The sequence below is a fragment of the Populus alba genome, chromosome 14, assembly GCF_005239225.2.
Source record: "Populus alba chromosome 14, ASM523922v2, whole genome shotgun sequence".
Taxonomy (NCBI): domain Eukaryota; kingdom Viridiplantae; phylum Streptophyta; class Magnoliopsida; order Malpighiales; family Salicaceae; genus Populus; species Populus alba.
In genome coordinates this window covers 11,881,493-11,899,602 of record NC_133297.1, presented here as the reverse complement: position 1 = coordinate 11,899,602, position 18,110 = coordinate 11,881,493, and the positions used below count along the sequence as shown (strand labels likewise).

Below are 18,110 nucleotides of genomic sequence, written 5' to 3'. Positions count from 1 at the left end.
AGTGTTTTCATATCATTTTGATGTGCTGATGTTAAAAATAATTTTAAAAAAATAATATATATATATATATATATATATATATATATATTAATATATTTTTAAGTAAAAAACACTTTAAAAAATAACTGTAACCACATTTTCAAACAGACAAAAAATAACTATTTCATATCACTAAAATTAAGTATTTAATGAAATATTCTTTCCAGAAAAAAAAAATCATGGATGCAAGAATTGGGTTCCTTTTAAAAATTTCATGGCAGAATAATGTGGAATAAACTAAGAAAGCTTTTGTTAGGGTTATTTCTATTATGTAAAGATTTTATTAAGAATTCTTTTTTAATTAATTAAATATTTGAGTCCCATTTTTAGCTTAATCCGAATAAAAGGAAAAGTTACCAAATGCAATAGATCATGACTTGTTATTTCCTGCATTATTGTCGTGGCTTGGATTAAAAAAATTGGCATGGATAAAAATAATATCTAGACTGATAACTTTTCAATATTGTTATTAAATTTAGTATAATAATTTAAGATTAAAGAATTCCAAATTAATTTTTTATTTAGTTTCAGATTTTAAATTAAATAATGTAAGAATTATATTGACATGATTTTATCAATTTGATAGGTCCAAAGAAAAAAAAATTAAGTTCATCTATTAAACCCGGGCATGTAACCTGAGTTATGTGCTTTATTGGGTTGATTATTATTTTAAATTTTATCATATGATAAAAATACAAAAAATAATTCACAATTAACTTAATAATGGATGATAAAATCCGATGAAACCTAATATTAAATAATAAAAAATATATTAAAAAAGGCAATAAATAACCAGATGACTAACGAAAAGAAATTCATTGGGTCTGTTACAAAAAATTTTCAGGTGCATGGGTCGGAGACAAACCCGCTCACCCGATCTCTATTAATTTATTTTTTTTGGCTTTTTACACTGGACGGCATCCACCCCTTTTTCTTTAAACAGAGAAACATAGATAACATATGGTCTATAACATAACATAAAATATTGTCACCACCAATGTTCAAACCCGCAACCTTCATGAAGACAGCGGTAATTGTTCATATTATCAAATAATTAGAAAATATTATCATGGTTAATTGTTCATATGAACAGCTAAACCAGTCCAATTCTTTTAATTGTTTTGATAATTAAAGAGTGTTTTAAAAGGTGCAGTTAGCTTTTCTTCTTTCTTTATCACTCTTGGAAAAAAAATCCCAAAACAGAAAGGAAAACATATGGATCGGTTTGACACTATTTCTTTTTTTTGTGGGTTTCTAAAAACTTTTGGCCTTTCGTTTTAGAAAATAAAGGGAAAAGGTTTTATATGGATGTGATTTGACAGCATAATACATTATTACTAGTTACTATATATATATATCGCAAATGGTAATAACAGCATAATGCAGTTTTGGGACGCAGCAACGAGGTGGCTCCGGTTGGCAGCATGCTAAAGACAGCGGCGCGACAGCAGCCGCAGCAAGAACTATGGTAAGGGTAGTAATGTTGCTGATAGAGACGATGATAGTCATAGAAGTACTAAATCGATGGTGGGAGGCTGGTGATTATTTTATTAACAGCAAGTGAATAAACATGATGATGCTAATAAAATGGCAGGTCATAGCATGCACAGAGGCAATAATGGTGGTAGAGGAGGAGTTCATGATCATAATAAACTAGAGATGTAATCATAGTAAAATTGAACGATGGTTGCTGCTCGTATTTTATCAGTCATTTATACTTTCTGTGACGGTAGAAATGGTGTTGACAGCGGAGCTACCATCTTTCTGCAAATAAAAACTTGCTTGATAATGGTATTTTTCTTTTTCTTTTTTTAAAAAAAGGAAAGAAAACGCAACTAGCAGCGTCTAAGACAGTGTTTGGGAACACAGTTCAACCTGCGTTCCCAAAAATTTTGAAATTTTTTTTTTATTTTGCTAAAATTTAATATGATTTATATTTTTTGAATCGTTTTGATATAATGATATCAAAAATAATTTTTAAAAAAATAAAAAAATATTATTAACATATATTTTAATACAAAAAAATTATTTAAAAAGCAATCATTATTATACTGGCTACCATGCTAAAAACATGTGCATAGATAGACTTTCTAGCTGTATAAATAAAGTACTCTCGAGGAAAAGCCTTACAAAATTATACAGGTGTGATTATGATTCATTGCACCGGTCAATTAACACAACGTACAAAAGCAGCCTGAAAATCAAGGCTGCTCAGAACCACCTCAAGAACTGGTACCGATTACTGCAGGCCTGGCACAGTACAGCGTGCAGGTGACCTTTTCTTACCATACAAAAAATAGCATAAAGATGACCTAAGCAAATGGAACTACTACGAGGGGGCCTCTCAACACCATCCCGAGGATAATTTCCGGAATCAGACCGTTGCATGTCCATTATTGGACAAAAAAAATAAGAAAGTCAGAAGCTGGGATCCTCTGAATTCAAACTTAGATCCGAAGGAATTGTCAAGAAAACAGGACGTGGAAGAAAAAATGATAATTGATTGAAGGAAAGAACGTATTTCTTAAATTGAAATGCATATTATTTATTTATGCTTTATTCTTTGTTTTGACAAAAAAATATTTCTTATTAACGTCATTATTTAATAAAAATCAAAGGTAATTAAAATAAAAAACACAAGTTTCTCAATAATTTATTTTTCTATATATACAAAAAAATTATTAGTAGCATGTGTTTTTAAGCAAAAACTTAATGTGGCTGTATGAAAAAATAATTAATTAATTCATAAAAATCACATAACTCCAGAGATCAGATTGGAAAAACAAAGACTTCAAGGACCAAAGTGAACTTTTACCATCACCTCCTCACGCCTATGAGTAGGAGAACAGGAAAAGATCTGGGATATATTTCATATGATATAAAGGATCCAATAGCATGCTAAACGAGTCAGAAAAAAACATTTGATTAGTTCCACGACATCACCATCATAAACATGGAAGCAGATATCCCACTTGTATATAATTTACTCATGAGCAAGGAGCTCAACTGAGAAAACTCAACTTTACGCCACATGCTCAAGGGACAAGTCATTATAGTACGTTAAATGGCACTGAAAAGATGACAGAATGCAGTGATGAGAAGAGATCAAGCACAGTGGAGCATGCATCATTGTGCTGCAGCGAACGGCAAAACATTGCAGAATAAAGAGCAAGAGGGGCAGTGAAACACCATGTTTTTTATCATTGAAAATCATATTTCATAATAAAAAAAAAAAAAAAAAAAGGAAAGGAAACGGAAAAGTGTAAAGTGAAAGGAAATAATCATTCACTATCCCAAGAACAATAATCATGTAAGCAACAAAGTTTGAGAACCATAAATAATTATACTCGTTGTAATGAAAAGAAAGCCCATTGAACCTCAGCAAACATCTGTACACCTCTCTCTTTCTTCTCTCTCAAGTTGCCCTTCTTTTATGGGATTGAAAGCGACTCCTCATTAGTGTGCCAAGGCAGTATGGAACGAAGGCCAACACTCCACGATCAAAATGAGTAAACTGGATCCAAGCCACCTCTTCCATGCAGGAAGAAAACAAACATCTAGATTGTGTATTATCGATGAGTTATTGAAATCTTTTAATTTAATGGATGAGAAGGTAATGCTTCTCCCCCATAGTGCTCATCGGTCGGTCCTATCCATGAGTTCTCTCAGCTAAACGGCTTTCTGAATCCACTCCCTTGTTTTCACTTTCTGTTGATTCCTCTCTCATGGATTCAATTTCCATGCTAGTAGTCCGAGTCTTTCTGTTCCTCCGATCCTGCAAAGGATTGTACAGGTCAAATTCATGAGCTCTGCAATGCTGTAATATCATGAGCATGGTAAAATAAAAGAGTTTCTGAACCCTTCACATCCAGATTTATATAATAGTTGATAAATGACAAGAAAACATCTGGATAATTTGAGATAAGTCTCCGGGACAGACTATGGAACAGCAAATGCAAATAGGGCAGACCGTCTCCCTGAAGCAATTGCTATCACAGAATATAGCTATATCACATGGAAGAGTAGGCTTCAAAATAAAACCAAATGGCATTACCCATGATGCAAAAGCTGCCCTATTCATTATGCATACTCAAGGATCATATGTTGTCATAATTAATGGAAGATATTATAACTTTGCGTGAGGAAAAACAAGATCTTCCTCGACGGATTCATATAGCAACAAAGGTGTCCACCACAAGTGTCCAACCTATCCTTTGGTCAGGAAATTTGCAGAATGAGCAATAGGAAAGAAGCTCACAATAGATAGTTTCCGGGGAAACCTATCCCTTCCAGAGCAAGTACCTTATAAAGGTTACTCCACACAAAAACAGGATGACAGGCTATGCACCCTTCTGAAAAGAAAATTAAAATTCCCAAATTTCCATGAAAATATTAACTGCTGAATGGAGAAGGATGAAAAGAAAAGAAAAGAAAAGAAATAAAAGATCATACCTCACGAAGCGGGTACTCATCAGCTTCAAGCATCCTTACAACTTGGGTCATTTTAGGTCTCCTTTCTGCATCAGGATCAACACACCTTAGTGCAACCAAAAGAGCACGTTTTAAAGCACGTGTTGTTGGTTTAACTTCAAGATTTGGGTCCACAACTTCCTCAGCTCTTCTTGTCCCAACCATCATTTTAAGCCACTCAAGAAGATTAACCTGTCATACGCAAGTGATGTGCACTAAGGAAAAACTCTTGGAAGAAAAGGTTAATATTCTTTTCGAAAGAAGGTGCATGTGATGTGTGTACCCAAATATACATCAAAGAATATGGTACCTCATTAGCTGGCCGGCCATAGTCCACAGGGTCCCTTCCAGTCACTGCTTCTAGCAGCAGGACTCCAAAGCTATAAATGTCACTCTTCTCATTTAGTAAGCCTGTGTTAGCATACTCTGGTGCAACGTAACTGAGTTCCACAAATGAGACACCCATCAAGAGATACTCACCATAGAGACATAAACTATTGCACAAGTAAAAAAAATGTACACATACCCAAATGTACCCATAACTCTTGTTGTGATATGACTCTCTCCAGAACCAAGGAGCTTGGCCAACCCAAAATCAGAAACCTTGGCGTTAAACTCGTCATCAATCAAAATATTGCTGGATTTTATGTCTCGATGAACAACCTTTGGTTCTATTGCTTCATGCAAATAAGCAAGCCTGCCTCAGGTTTACAAAACAATTTCATCATCTTTGCATATACATCCAGGGAAAGAAAATACTAATTCCATTTCTGGCATCATCCTTTATTGAAGTTTTCCTTGAGAAATGAGTTAAAAATCAACCACAACTAGATAACCACTTTAGATGAAGTAAATAAAAAATAAAATGTCCAATCTATACATTTAATGGAGGTCCTTTTGAAATAATGGACAAATGTGGTTTGAATGGAGCTAAGAACTTACGCCTTAGCAGTACCGAGAAGAACCTTCATGCGGGCCTCCCAAGTAAGGATACCATGATGATGCATTGCCCCATGCAGCCATTGTTCTAAGTTCCCATTATTCACATATTCATACACCAGCATCCTGTGCAAATCAATTTTTTATGCAAAAAATCAAGCTCAAAGATGATCAAAGAAGCTATGCCAGGGTAGAATCATGAAGCACATGCCGCAGACTCGTGTGAGACTGGAATGCAGAAAATAACATCATACCTGTGAACTCCTTCGATACAGTAGCCAAGAAGCCGCACAAGATTCTTGTGTCGAACATGACCTATAGCCTCCACTTCGACCCTAAATTCCTTCTCTGCCTGTCCCCTGAAACCACAATCCAAAAGAAAATTGTTGGATAAACTAATACAGCAGTGGATTTTGGCATCACAAAAGTAAGACGTGACATCTTTAAAGAATCCTTACAAATTGTTAAGAAGCTTCTTCACTGCTACCTCGGTTCCATTTATTAGTGTACCCTTGTATACAACTCCATATCCACCCTCGCCAAGCACATTCTCTGCTACAAAACTATTTGTAGCAAACTCAAGATCCCTAAGTGTAAACCAGTGGCCCCATCCAAGGTGTGAAAATTCTGGCAAGCCGATTAAGGGAGAGGCTGTAACAAGTCCAGCGTGTGATAATGAAGATTGCTTTCGAAAAGTCCCAGAGCTTCCTTCTTCCCCTGAATGGGAACTGCATGCCCTCTCATGGTGATAAATTGAGCTGCATTGACTGGCATTGTCAGGATCACTAGATTTGCTCATTCCCAAATGAACCTGCATTTTCTCTGAATTCTTGTCACTCAATTTATCATTGACTGTGAGGAATAAACTTTCGGGGTGATCGCCGAAATTTTGAACCCCAACCCTATCAACCTTAATATCTTTTGATGTATTTGGTATTTTGGAATGCGAGTACTTGTCCACTGATCTCCTAGATTTCCTCCGAAATGTAACCCATGCAGATAAGGCACAGAGAATAGAAATTATAAACACTCCTACAGATACTCCTATTAAAACCCATAGTTTCAGACCAAAAACCGATGTCTTCTTTGATAGTTCTGCATTCAAACTCTCAGATGACATCTCTGGTCCTCCAGAAATCACAACTGAAAACTGTATTATGCAATCTGACTTTACACCAAGAGATTAACAGATATCCACCTGGACAAAGATAAAATGTCATGGATGTAAATACACATCAAGATGACCAACTGATGAAGTTTTGAACTTCTTATACGAGATGAATGTTTTGTCCAGCACTCTCTGAAGTTAACAACTGAAGCAACGTATTGATTAAAAAAGAGCTTTATTTTCCCGATTAACACTAAAACCTCAAGGAAATGAAAACAAAGGAAAATTAATCTACTGGAAATTGAGTAGAATAAATTCTTGGCTTCATCTACAACTATTTAAAAGGAACCAAACAAAGAGAAATTAAACAAAAGAAGGGATAGGAGAGAGTCCACGGGACATTTAAAGAATTTAAATTGCATAACAATTGGCAGTTCCTTAAGGTTTCTGCAGTGCGTACAAACATGAAAACAACTTCTACGCTCCAGCTATTTGACAAATCAACTAAAACCCATTTCCAGAAATGTCTCTCTGACCCAAGAAACCAGTGCAAAATCAAAGTTCAACGAAAAAGTAATCCCAGACTCATAAGTCACGAACAGTTAAATCACAAATCTCAAAACTACGACAAAAAGGAATAAGTTCTCAAAAAGCATCTCTTATGATCCAAGTAAGAGACAGATAAAGAGATGTGAAACCTTCGAGAGAAAAAAAAAAGGGAAGGCATTTACCTTTGCAGTCATCTGAGTGTCAAAGCTAACCCCCTTGATATTCTTCCTTGAGCACCCACAAAAGCAAATAAAGGGCTTCTCTTTTTCTAGGCAACTGAGACTCAATAAGCATGGATAGGCCAATGCAGACCTGAATAACACAAATCAACCAAAACCCAATAGCCACTACAAGGCAGAGCTGCAGAGAGTCGTAGTTTAGAAGCACAAGTTGTGGCCTCCAGTTGGCCAAAATAAAAAGAATTTTGTGAATAAAAGAAAGAAATGGCAAAGAAAGAAAGACAAAAATCTAATCTTTCAAGGCAAAATGTGTAAAGGGAGAGGGGGGGGATAATAATATAAATGAGGGTGATTCTAGGGGCCTAAAAAAGATAAAATGGGTGAAATGGTTGGTGGGTCTTTGTGTGCATGTGGAGGGAAGAGAGAAGGACCTTTCAGAAAGCTGGAAAGGAAGCTTGGTTTGCAATGGAGGAAAACAGAGAGAGAGAGAGAGAGAGAGAGAGAAACAGTAAAGGGAAAGCAAAATGAAGTTAAGAGAGGTGGCATTTATAACCAGGTAAGTAAAGAAAGAAAGAAAGATTATACTAATGAGAACCCATCAAAAAGCAAAGGAGAAAAGTGAAGGGCAAGAGATGGACAGGGAGAGAGGGGCAGAGAGTCAACATAACAGTAGGGAACTCCAAATCATAGCTTACCAAATTGTCCTTTTTTTTACAGGCTGTTTAATCCTTTTTAATCGAAATTTAAAAATTTTAATGAAATTTTATATTTATAATCATTTTTAGTATGAAAATAAATCCCAACTAGAATTCAATACCTAAAAATAGATCCTCTAAATGGAATTCAATTTAAAAATCTTAGTGAAATCTTGTATTTATAGCCATTTTTAGCGTAAAAAATAAATTTTTAAAAGATTTTAATTTCTAAAAAACAATATAAAAATAAATCAAACATTAACCTCTTTAATTTATTACAGAAAAAAAGGATGAACTAATGTTAAAACAATTTTTTTTAAATACCATCTCTTTTTTTTATATATAACTATTCTCCATCTTGTCAACAGCAAATATTCATCCCTATTAAAACCTCATCTAAACCATCACCAGAACACTATTTTTCTTCTCATGCAATCATATATCATATTGTTTGTCTTTAATTTTGTGACCTCTTTTCGTTCAATCATTTATTATATTATTTGTCTTTAATTTTGTGATTTGTGTAGTCGTGGAAAAATAAGACCTTAGAAAAAGGTATTTGGATTTGATATTTTTGGGTCATTTAGCATGCTAACGGAGGAGAATTAAAGTAAAATAAAGGTGATGGTGATAATATAAGTGTATGACGGATTGAATTTGGTGATACAGTATATTTACAAACTTGTGAATTCAAATTATTTATTAATTAAATCTCAAGTTTTTTATCACAGCATGTATAAAATATGCTATTTTATTAAATTTTTTAAAAATATTATGTTATTTTGGCACAGCCTTTATGCACTTGCAATTTCGTTTTTATTTTGGTATTTATAACTTGTATTTGTTTATAACTATGAATAAATAAGCAGCCAAAGAAGGCATGCCAAAAATAATTTTATTTCTCCTCTAAAACTAAGACGAAACATGAAGAAAGATTTATAGATATGTAAAAAATAATTTCAAATCACAGGTGTAATGGATGCATCATCTAGTAAATAAAACAATATCAATAGAGCACAAGAAATATCTAATAATTGTTCAACCATGTACAACTAATTTTTTTTTTTTAGTAATATGAATTTGCTATTTTTTAATATATAAAAAAAAAACAGAGCACAATTTTCAAGTCCCATTTCTTTTCCAGTCACTTTACAATAAAAAATAAATTATAATGTTTTAATTTTTTTAATTTTTAACAGGTTAATATTAAAAATAAATTTTAAAAAATATAAAATATAAAATATAAAATATTTTTAAAAAAAATAAAATTACAATATAATTTCAAATCACAGGTGTAATGGATGCATCATCTAGTAAATAAAACAATATCAATAGAACACAAGAAATATCTATAATAATTGTTCAACCATGCACAACTAATTTTGTTTTAGTAATATGAATTTTCTATTTTAAAAAAAAAATACAGAGCATAATTTTCAAATCCCATTTTTTTTCCAGTCACTTTATAATAAAAAAAATAATAATCCGTGAAAACAACTATTCCTTAATTGCAAGATCAAGGGCAGTTATGTCAATGTATATTCAGCCAAACCTGTGTTTGTTTTTCGGCGTGTTCGTGTTTTTTTTATTAATTTTTTAACAGTTTAATATTAAAAATAAATTTTAAAAAATATAAAATATTTTATTTTTAAAAAAAAAAATAAAGTATTAAAACAACTACTTCGAACCTGAAAAGAGCTTTTCGATAATAATAAATTAATTAATCATAGCTCGGAAGGAGATAATGCTGCACCCCGTAATCGGGGAGAGTCAGGGAGGCTTTGAGTTGAAGCATCGATAACTTTAGATTAAAGTATGTCTCCAACAAATCCTTTTCAATTCTCATAAAAAAAAAAAATCCTTTTTAATTCTTTCTTTTCAGAAATCACATTAGAAAACATACAATGGAACATTAAATTTTGCTGAGTGAAGAAAATTCATAAAAAAAAGAGATGCGGAGCCAATCGGACTCGGTTTTCGTGGGTGGCATTCGAGAGACGACGAGCACCAACTTTGACTTGATTAACATGGCCAATTGTAACCGTCTGATCATTATTAATCATGTGAAGTGTAACTTTTATTAGCATCAAGAAAAAATGAACAGTTGAAAATGGTGTGTGTGAGTTATACACAGCCTTCTCCTCCATGGCCACTTGCTTTCCTAGAAGCCTTGCACATGCGTCACGTGAATGGCACGCGGAAAAACTCCTTTACTAAACTAGATGTGAAGGGGTGATTGTTGTTTCGGTGTTACTTAGCTCTCAATATGTAAAATCTTTTCTCTCACAATTTTCAAAAACATAAATCATCTTTTTTAAAAAAATAAACAAACACTTGATAAATTACTACAAAAGACGAAGATTGATTATTAAATAACGACACCCATAATGATGAAAGTAGTGTTACAAGTGAAAACATGAAACATATAGGATACAATGATTAAACTTGTTCCAGGATCTAGACTAACTTGTAAGAAAAAATCAATTCAAAGTTGATTTTATTGGACCGGTTCACTTGATTTCTTGGTCAACTATGTTGCAAAAAAAAAGCCTATAATATCATTTTAACTTGTTAAAAAATTAAATAAATTGATCTAAATCCACCTAAATTAAAATATTAAATATAGATTCGAAATCTTTTATAAAGCATACACAAAATAAGAAGACAATGTTTGTGCTCCACAATCCTAATTCAATCATGAGCGGGGCACCAACATGCATGAACATGTCTCGAATTTTTAAATTTAATCAACATAGTGAATGATTAATTAATTAATGGAGAGAGAGAAAAATATTAGTCAATATCAATGTTAATTAATTAATACATGACAATAACTAGTTCTGAATTTAATGACTATATAAATATTTAGTAGTCTTAAAAAAAACTCAAACTTATAATTATTGAAACAAATATTAATTGAATTACCCTTTAGTTTCCCTTGAACAGTGCTCAGATGTGTGTTCAGGAATGTTGCACGACATGCTAACGAGGCTGTTTTTCTTCTCGTGATTGATTTTTCTATAGCAGCATGCCATGGCCGTCGTCGAAGATTTTCTTCGCACGGCACGCACACAAATCATTGATGAGAAAATGAATTTGAGTAAGGGGGGCTCGTGAAATTGGGTGAGCTTTAATTCAACGCTCTTATAAAAAAACAAGACTTTCTTGTGATTCGTGAAAACAACCCTTAAATATCATTAAAAAGCCAGAAATGAAATGACGAGAATAGGAATACAAAAATTAATTTCCTTTTAAAAAGAATAATTGGTGGCAGCAAATGAAGAGGGAATGGAGTAAAAAATAAACATATATAGTTATGTTTTAATTTAAAAAGTTGAATAAACACAAGAATTATTTATTAAAAAAAAAGAGAGAATATAACCTCAAACGATGGTTATTGTATATATATTTTTTTACAGCATGTTATATTATAAGTTATTACTTCTAGCAGTATCATCAACATATATATATCATTGTTATTACATAAAACTATATATTATATATCATCCCCCAGCAATATCACAATAATATTGTTATTGCTATTGTTGCCACCGTTAATGAATTTATTTTTTAATCATCATTCTTTTTCATCTATTAAAGTACTCAAATTTCATTTGAATTTATTGTTACTATTCAAAACCCGATATTAAAATTAAAATATAGTTTGTATTTCCCTTTTCTCATTTAAAGTATTTAATTTCTGATTACCCAAAGGACACCTTGGAGCAAAAAAAAACTTCACATTGACTAGAAGGACATTAATTCACAGCGTTGCATTACATTGTAAGCCGAATCATGAAAATTTTGAATTGTAAAAGAAAGTACGGGGAATAGATAATTATTTTACATTATTATTTAACTTTATTTAATGTGTTAATTTTAAAATCTTTAAATTTAATTTCTTGTTTAATATGATTAAAATTAAATTATATAAAAGTTATTCTGATATGACTCAATCAAATTGATAAATTCTAAAACAATATTGAATAACATGTAAAAAGTATGATTTAGCTTTTAAAAATAATTTAATATTTTTTTTTTTAATATTAAGACATCAATATTTTAGATTGACTAGACTTTTCACGAGTTAACATGTTAGAATCACAATTCGGGTTGTCATAACGCAATTTTTATCCCCTTTAGAAATTAAAAAACAATTGCACCAAGTTTTTTTTAGATAAATTTTGGCATATTTTTTGGAAAAAAAAGACTATTGTAAAAAAAAAAAACATGAAAAAAATAATTTAAGATGAAATCATAAAAATATTTAAAATAAAATAAAATTGAGAGAGCTTATCCAAAGCAAGTAAAACTAGGTCAGGGATAATTTTGAGGGAATGCAAGTAGACGGTTTAATTGAAGTGAAATTGAAGAAAAAGTTTGAAATTGATGGAATTTACATAAATAAAAAGGCTAGGGATGAAAAGGATGAAATTTTTTGAAAGTCTTACTAATACAATCACGGTTTTAATTAAAAAGAAAAATTAAAATTTGAGTCAACTAGTCAAAATTAAAAAAATAAAAGGATCAAGGGCCCAAACAAAAGAGATGACAAAGCTTGAAAGTCCAATTCATTTAATTAAAAGCTTAATTGAAGATGAAAGGGAGATTTTATGGCAAAATTGGCCAAATAAGCACAAATTGGATGGTCAAGGACCAAAATTGACAAAACAGAAAAGGTTGAACCAGGGACAAAAGTAAAAGAAATTCAAAGTTAAATGTTCAATTTGGGACCTAATTGAAAGTCTTGAAAACAAAAATTAATATTGAAAAGGCACTGAAGTGCAGGGACTAGCTTGAAATTTACCAAAACAATGTAGTTTCATCTTGATGAGAAACCCTTATCTAAAAAAGACACCATGCCGTTCAGCTTTTTCCTTGAAGGGAGAGACGACGTTGTCATCTTCTTCGTTGAAGGTTTTTCTGTAGAATTCCAGCCTTTCTCGCAAGCATGGATAACCATCTTTGTCCACTTTGATCCCTTCATTTTGTACTTGTTTCGAAACAAAAATCACTCCTTTTTGCACCATCTCATCACCCCTGCAACCAGCCAAAAACAAAACCCTGCACTTTATAGCCCTGAATCCGATGTAAAAACCGACCAAAAAACATGCCTACACCTGCTGCAATGATGGTACGAATGCGGGTGGACATGTTTCAACAACTCAAACTCTATGATAAATTTATTTTTTATTTAATTATATAATAATAAAAATAAATATCTTTAAAATTAAACCCCGGATAGAATGATTTTTTAAAAATTATAATAATTTTATAAAAATTAAATTAAAATAATTTATAAAAATAAATCTAAAATCAAGCATTTGTTAAAGAATAAAACTAAGAAAACAATAACAAAAAAAAGAGAGAGATAAAAAAAACCATCTTATTCACTTCACTATTCATTGCACCTCTAAGTTTGTTAGAATAGAAAATATAATTAATATCAGTTCAAAAAAATATTATTATGAGGGGTATATACAAATAAAGAATCTTGCTCAATATTTTAGGAAAGATTTGTATTTTTGTAAATAATAGAATTTGTTATATTTATAGTTTTTTTTCTCCATTTAAAATTAAGTACTTTTATTGTGTTCAAGCTGACATCTTATAAGTTACAGCTTGAGCCATTAACTAAAATGTCATATCATAATTTTATGTTATCGATCCAAAAAAATCATTAATCATGTCTAATTTTTTTATTTGGAACAATTATTAATATGATAAATTAAATGAAAACTATCACTGTTTATGGAGAGCTAAAATAATATAATTATTTCTTTTTGATATGAAAACAATTACTTTTAAAAAAACTAAATTAATGTAATTATTGTTTTAGTAAGGATTAGTAGCCTAAAATATGATTAATCTGATTTGTTATGTATTGAAATATTGTCTCATCATGAGAATGTAAATTAAAATTGATTCATCTAGAAAAGCAATAAATTAGCAATATGAGTAGGATATGATAATTTTTATCTTTTATTTTTCATTTCTATAGTAATAATCGGTGTGATAATTATGATTCATTTAATTTTAAAGAATAATATTTATGTTTACATAGTTCCGTAATATAAGATAAAATAAATTTTTTTATGAAAAATAATTATTTTAAATTCATGGAAAAAAAACTTATAATCAAACTCAAGTCCATTGTTTTCACAACTCAAAAGTTTTATTTTTAATTATGCATTAACCATTAAATAAATATGGTAATATGCCTAAAGAAACTTGAAAAAGACTTTAAAAACAACTCATAATAATCATGTTAATTTGTCTGTTTTAAAAAAATAATTCTTTTCCATTTAATTTCTCAATATAATTAATTTTTGAATTTTCTGGGTTAATGATATAATACATTAATTAATGGCTAAAGCTGTAATTTTTTTAATTACAATTTAAACACTATAAAATTTATCCTCGAAGCTATTGCCATTACACACGTGTTGTATAAATGGAAGGAAAGCTCAGAGAAAAGAATCACGTTTATATAGAGGAATTAGTTTGCATGCACGCGTTACATGCAGGGTACCAAGATTTTTTAAAACATAATAATAGATTTTATGAAATTTTCTTGTAATATTAAATATGAAAATACAATAATTTTAAATTTGTTTTCTATCAGAATTTTTTTTCCTAGTAATGTATTTTTTGTTTATCTTAACTAACATAATGTTTTTTAATTGAAATAATTGTTTCTCTTATTTTTTTTATAATTATCAAAGCAAGTCAGCAAAAAAATATCAAAATAGTATGTCCATATTTTATTTGTGATTGAAATCTGGAAAAAATAAATAATAAATGTGATAAAATCATATTTAAAATCTATGTAAAAATTTTTAAGAACAAAAACGATTTAAATTGTATTTTCATGAGCCATTTATTATTATTTTTTGTTTCAGATACATAATATTTAAAATTTATTTTTATTCAAATAAAAATTAATAATAATATTTAAGAATTATGTCAAAACTTAAAAGTAAGCGAATTTAGTTAATTTGTTTCTAACAGAAAAAAAATAAAGAAAAATACTACAATTAAGAGTTAGACTCAAAGTTTGTCCTTTCAATAATAGGCTAGTCGCGCGCCTTATCTTGCTTTAATTTGTTCTATCAAGGGGATACATGACATGTTTTTTGTCCCCTTGTTTTCTTGAAAAAATATGACCGACAAAACAATATAAAAAATATCCATTCTCTTTAGCACACAAACATGTGACCTTTGAGTTATCTCACACGCTAATCAATTGAGTTACAACATGAATTTATTATAAAACAACTAATTAAACAAGTATATTAACTTGCTTTATTATTCATATAAACAATTAAATTGACCCCAATTATTCTAATATATATAGTTGTATGATTAGATGGATGGTATGCTTTACACAATTACCATAATACTATACTTTTTTCAATGTAAAATAAAATGCTTAGAAGATGGTAGTATTTTTGTTTGAAATTGACAAACCATAATTATCTCATCTCATCTCATCTCTCTCTCTCTCTCACGCCATCTACCTCAACACTAGCATAGAAAAAAAGATATCCAATATTTCACCTCTTAATCTTTCAATCCCTAACCCTAACAAACTTGTAAAGAGTAATATATTTAGAAAATGGAACTCACTTGTTTACATAACCAATATATTTTTCTTTCTCGTACACTTTTCTCTTGGTTTTCAACTTTACCCTCCAATCTCTCTGAACGTGTTGTTTCATTTCACTCGCGGCAAAGAAATTCATGCTCGCAATGTTAGTGAACAAGAAGCGAAGTAGTGTGCAAGAAAGGAGGCGGGCAAGGAGAACGAGAAGAAGAAAAAAGTAAATTTAGGGATTTATTGTGTAGAAAATTAAATAAACTTGTCATATTTCTTACGGATAAAATATTATTCTTTAAACTCTGAGGAGTATAGGTTAATTGATCAGATCCGAGGTTTGTTTTTTAGAAATTACCAATTCAAATTCCACGAACTTCAGGGCTATTGAAGGCTTACATTGTTGTTAACTTTAGAGCTCTTGGGATTAGTCGACATGAATGCAAGCTAGCCTAAACATCCACGTTAATAAATAAATAAAAAATATTTTTTCATAATACTACTTAGATATGATAAAAATTAATTTTTATATTTTCTAAAAATACACAAAATAATTTCATAAAAAAAATATCTTGTTTGATCCATCTTTATAGAAATACAATCATGACAATAACCGTGTAAGCAAAGTCTCGTACAAGATCATGCAATTAACAATCTCTGGCATGATCCAAATAGTCTGAGAATCGCCATTGATGTAAGATTGAGATGACTAAATTATTTTTTCAATGAGAAAATCTCCTTGGACAAAGAATATGTTATGTAAATGATATAACGAATACAAACTTATTTAAGTACTTGAATCACTGTCAAGTGCTGTCTCAAACATTTATCATCTCTTAATATGGTGTTGAATGTTTTTTTTTTTTATTTTAAAAAGATTAATGGACCCTTAAAAAAGCAAAACATCAGAGTGTTTGCTCCTGCATAGCAACTCTGAAGTTAAAATCATAAAAAATTGAATTAAAGAAACAAAGGGTGCTATAAAAGCAGCTAAAAACTCCAAGAACAAGGCCCGTTAATCTGATGGGCTAGATTCCTGACCCGATTTCTGGCCCCTCTTCAATATCCTGGACGAATCGCATCTTCTAGGGTTTAGCGTCGCATCACCGGGAAATAAACCTTGTCATTAAAGAATCAAGACTCGGACATCGGAGTTCCAATCCAGCCAATTGCATACTCCTATTCCAGATCCCAATCCTTTTTTTTTCTGAAAGAAGTTGAATTTCAAGCTCATCTTTTGTTTGGTATGTGGGTTTTCGTTAATGAATCTTTCGGATTCCTCCACCGAGCACGTTCAGAATGGTGGCAGTTACTTTATCTTTCTACCCCCGCCCCTTCCATTATCTAGTCCAGCACCCATTAATAAGCAGTAACGGGCATAATCAAGCTCTGCCAGGCGCTATTTTATGGCATTTATACAGGACAAGCACCGGAAAAGATACCTAAACCAGAGTAAATTGTATCATAGATGTAAAATATAGTAAAAGGATTGGATTGATCACCGTAGTAATTCACAACACCCATAATATATATATTCATTCATCGTCGAGTCTTTTTTTCCCCTCAATCGCAATCTTTTATGTTTAATTTCATAACCAATTTGTAAAACAATTGTTAAGAGAAGAGAATTTAGTAACACAAGATCAAAGTGTAAAATAAAGAGAAGTTTCATGGCTAATCTCAAATTTAGTAGGAAAAATTCTTTTTAGTCCACTTTTATTTTTTCTTACCCTTTGGTCCTTTTAGTTTTTTACAATTTTAATTTTTGGGTTTAAAAGTTCATTTTTCTTAGTATTTTAATATTTGAGTTTGAAAGAGAAAATAGAAAATTGAAAAAAAATTTGATGGTGGTGATATTTTTTTTTTGTGCTCAATTTATAATTTTTTTGATTTGGTTGATTCTTATTTTCTTAGTGATTTTTAAGGTATTTTAGGGTTGATAGGTGATTTATTATAAAGATTTTTATGGTGTTTTTTAAAACAAAAATAACTATAAATTTTGATTTTTAAGACCAAAAAATCCCTCATCCATTTTACAAAGAATATAGTGATGGTTATATTCTAAGCTAATATTAGGAGATTACATGTCACATGCCGCTATAAATGCCTTGTTGCCTATTGAAAAAAAAAAATAAACAACATATTGTCTATTCTAAGGCAAAAAAATAGGCACGAGCTTAGGCTTTCATACTCAAGCTTAAATGAACTTTTTTATTAAACCCAAACACTGACCCATTGACGCCTGAATTTTTTCTCTTTTGTGATTGATTATTTTTTAATTTCATCGTTTATTATTAGTTTTTTTTTGTTGATTTTTATTATTTTTTTTTCAATTCCATCTTTTAATATCTAGTTGATTTTGATTTGGGTTTCAATATTTGTTTCTATTTGTTTTTTATTGGTTTATCACGGTATCAAATAAATATTTTGATATTTGATAGTTTTGTACTCAATTTTACAAGTATTTATTTTTGTTATCATATAATTAAGTAAAAAAAGTTTACAATAAAACCTATGAGAGTTTATAATCGAGA

At 30.5% G+C, this 18,110-nt stretch overlaps 1 protein-coding gene across 2 annotated transcripts; it reads right to left on the bottom strand.

Moving 5' to 3' along the window:
• Positions 1-3,300: 3,300 nt before the first annotated feature.
• On the bottom strand, positions 3,301-7,857 carry LOC118054924 (probable receptor-like protein kinase At2g42960). 2 transcript variants are annotated; one of them, XM_035066792.2, is made up of 9 exons: positions 7,288-7,857; positions 5,907-6,646; positions 5,703-5,807; positions 5,452-5,574; positions 5,036-5,206; positions 4,820-4,949; positions 4,492-4,701; positions 4,342-4,391; positions 3,301-3,814 (listed from the first exon to the last, which is right to left on the bottom strand). In XM_035066792.2, exons 2-8 carry the CDS (start codon positions 6,566-6,568, stop codon positions 4,380-4,382), a joined length of 1,413 nt encoding a protein of 470 aa, XP_034922683.1. In that variant the 5' UTR covers positions 6,569-6,646; positions 7,288-7,857; the 3' UTR covers positions 3,301-3,814; positions 4,342-4,379. The 2 variants fall into 2 exon arrangements, with proteins under 2 accessions (XP_034922683.1, XP_034922608.1); XM_035066717.2 differs by lacking the exon at positions 4,342-4,391 and having other exon boundaries at positions 7,288-7,849.
• Between the last annotated feature and the right edge of the window lie 10,253 nt (positions 7,858-18,110).